Genomic DNA, 3,549 nt, shown 5'->3' on the forward strand with positions numbered 1-3,549 from the left:
TCCTCCTGGTTTTGATAATGGACTGTGGTTATGTAAGAAGCTATCATGAGGGGAGTGTGAGTAAATGGTACATTGGAACTTCCTGTACTATTTTTGCAACTTCTTGTGAGTCTTAAATGGTTTCAAAGTAAGACTTATATAAAAATAGGCAAATGTTCTTGGGAGATACATAAGTATTCGGGGTTGCATTACCACAGTTTATGTAACTCACTCTCAAATGACTTGGCAAAAACAGTACGTACACACGCACACGCATGCACACGCACACGCAGGAGAGATAAAGCAAATGTGAGGGTGAGCGATGTATGTATGTCTATTGCATTGTCCTTGCAACTTTTCTCTGGGTTTCAAACTTTTCCAAATAAGTTAGGAAAACTGATTAATAAGTAGACAGGTAAAGTTGACAAAAAGAAACCATCAACCCAAGCTCGGACTGCACCAACGACCTTCAGACCTTCAGTCCAACACTCTCCTTGGGTGGGCTGGTGAGATGTTGATGCTGCTGTAGTCGTTTACCATTTGCCAAGCCCTGGCTGAGTGCCACATCCTGGGCTTATCAATACATGAACATGACTAGATCTGGATGTGACCAAAGGGTGCCACCTTTCTCAGTTTGAGGTAAATTTACTCAGGAGGGGTACTGGGGATTGAACCCAGGGTCTTCACACTGACTGGCCCCACCTATTAAAACATTTTTTTCCTGAAACCCAGGATCGAACTCAGGACCTTGTGCTTGCCAGGCAGGCATGGCATCCCCAGCCCAATATTTTTTATTTTGAGACAATGTCTCACTAAGTTGCCCAGGCTGGTCTTGAATTTGTAATCCTTCTCCCTTCGCCTCCCATTGTGCGGGAATTAACAGGTGGAGTTACCATCACACCCAGCTTAATTTAATTTTTAAAATAAATATGGAGTCATATGTATAGATCACTTACTGTGACATAACTTTCTTTTCACTTCATAAGCCAAAGACATTTTCCACATGTTTTTTGACTCATTCCCAGGGGCCGGGGATTTAGCTCAGTGGTGCCGCCTGCTTCGCAAGTGCAAGGTACCAAGTTCAATCCCTAGTACCTCCCCGAAAAAAAGAATGCTTACATAGACTCATTCCGTTCTTTTTACAGTTTAGCATAGTGTTGTCTTGTCTTGTATTGATATGCCATAATTTCTTTACTTTCTTGTTGTTAAGGCTTGTGTCTAGATGTCCCCTAAAACCTCACGTGGTCATAGGTGGGGCTTTTCTAAGTGGCTGGATCTGGAGTGAGTGGGGCTGGGATCAAAGCTGTGAGATCATTAAATTAGCCTGCTGATTGGTTTGGCATAGTTCTGGGGTGGATGGTGGGAAGGCCCACACTGGGTGTGGGTGCTACCCACTCTAAGGGTGTGGAGGCTGGATAGGATGTAACAGGTGCAAAGAGGGCTGCTGTGGTCACTTTTCACTTGCTGCCTGCTTGCTTCTTTGCGACTTTTCTGCCTTCTGCCTACCATGAACTATTGCCCCTCTGCCAGGCCACCCTGCTTGGAGCCAACCAACTGTGAACTGAAACCTCTACAAACTGTGAGCTCAATAAACCTTTCCTTCTTTAACTTTGGGCATTGGACAAATGTGTGAAGTGTTTCATATTTTTGAAATCTGTCCAAAAAGAAAAATACTTTGGGCATTTGGGTATTTTGTCTCAGCAATGAGAAAAGCAACTAAGACTCTTGTTGGAATTTTGTGTTGTAGAAAGTTTTTATTTGTTAACACCATTGTTGTGATTTTATTTTTTTTTTGTTTTTTGAACCAATGTCTTGCTAGGCAATTTAGATTGCCCTCAGACTCAGTCTGTAGCCAAGGCTGGCCTCAAACTAAACAACCTTCCTGCCTCAGCCTCCCCAGTGCTGAGATTATAGGCATGTGCTACCACACTTGGCCCAATGTTGTAATTTTTAAAAGAAAAGAGAAATACATTGATTGAATGAAATCCAGTCTCCATCTCTACTTTGCCTCCATCAGAGCCAACCAGTGTTTGTCAGGCACTCACTGTGTATCCAGTTACATGCTTGGTGCTGAGTCAGAAAAGACACAAGGCGTGATCATTGATCCTAAAACACTTCTGATCAGTCGGACAGACCTGGCTGAGGTCTCAGCTTAAGGACTCCCACGAGGCAGTGTGTGTTTGACATATGCCATACAGACCGGGTTTAGGGACTCTACTCCTTTTCTCTGTCTGATTTTAGTTGCTGTTTTCAGCTGACTTTCTTTAACCTCCATAACAACATGCTTGTGTGTGCACATTTTTGAAGAAAAGGGGGAGGATGAGGCCTCAGACCTTCTTGAGAAAGAGGAGTGATTTTGTTTGTGTGGTGTGGAGTATCGAACTCAGGACCTTGTGCTTGCTGGGCAGGTGCTGTGCCAAAGAGCTACATCCCCAGCCCTACAGAGAGGAAAGTTTTAAACAAAGAAACAGAGAAGACAATGACATCAAGCTAAGTCAAACTTCTATTTGTCCTGCTTCCACAATAATCTTTTTCTGTCTACACACACACAAACACACAAGGAATACAAGTCTTTTGGATGCCTAATTGGGGGTGTAGTTTTTTGTTTTTGTTTTTTTGTTGTTGTTGTTGTTTTTGTACCAGGGATTGAACTTGGGACCTTCTGCTTGTGAGGCAGGCAGCGGAACCACTGAGCTAAATCCCTGGCTGTGTGGTTATAGTTTTGATGACAAATTTATGGGGTGTTTTTGTGGGGTGGCTGAGACAGGGTTTCACTATGCAGTTCAGGCTGGCCTTGAACTCACTATGTAGCCCAGAGTGGCCTTCAACTCACAGTGATCCTCCTGCCTCAGCCTCCTGAGTGCTGAGGTTACAGGCGTGTGCCACCACACCTCGCTCTCACAAATTTGTTTATACTATTTCACATTGTACCATTTGATGCACAGCCACCCAGAAAGCATCACCACCACATTTGTTCCACGTTTGTTTAGGGTATTTGGAGTTTCTTGGTGACTATTATTTAAAAACTAAAATTGAGTCAAACGTTTCTATGAATTGGCTTCAGCGGCCTCCTGATGCTTATGCCTGTCTTTGTATCTGTATTCTCTTGAGCCCCTCATCCTACCTGTTTCAGAATGTTCTCCTCTTTCACCTCCTTCTGAGTCCAAGGCTGGACTGCCCCGTAGTTTCTGCGCCCCTGCATTGGAAGAAGTGAGACCTGTTCAGTTACACGGCAGCGCGTCAGCACCCTGGACAGCTCCTCGGGCGTCTTGCTCCGCGCGCCTCTCGTCTGGCCCACGTCTCTTCTTTCCTTTTTCATCTCCCTTCTCCACACTGAAGATTACCTCCAGGGCCTTCACATTGAGCTACATTCCAAGCCCTTTAAACTTTTTGTTTATTTTTAGTTATTATAAATTTTTGAGACAGAGTCTCACAAAGTTGCTAAATTGCCCAGGCTGGGCTTGAACTTGTGATCTTCCTGCCTCAGCCTGCCACATGCTGGCTCAGGATTTCTTTTCTTTTTTTTTCTTTCTTTCTTTTTTTTTTTTTTTTTTTTTTTTGTGTTGTTGT

The 3,549-nt window shown here is 43.8% G+C and overlaps 1 protein-coding gene across 1 annotated transcript in view; it reads right to left on the reverse strand.

Moving 5' to 3' along the window:
* Positions 1-3,298, reverse strand: part of Ina (internexin neuronal intermediate filament protein alpha) — a 20,022-nt gene extending 16,724 nt beyond the window's left edge. Inside the window, exon 1 of the mRNA XM_010626514.1 lies at positions 3,104-3,298. Within this exon, the coding sequence (XP_010624816.1) occupies positions 3,104-3,298 (195 nt within the window). The remainder of the gene's footprint in view (positions 1-3,103) is intronic.
* Between the last annotated feature and the right edge of the window lie 251 nt (positions 3,299-3,549).

The sequence above is a fragment of the Fukomys damarensis genome, unplaced genomic scaffold, assembly GCF_012274545.1.
Source record: "Fukomys damarensis isolate Sample0158 unplaced genomic scaffold, DMR_v1.0_HiC HiC_scaffold_8, whole genome shotgun sequence".
Lineage (NCBI taxonomy): Eukaryota > Metazoa > Chordata > Mammalia > Rodentia > Bathyergidae > Fukomys > Fukomys damarensis.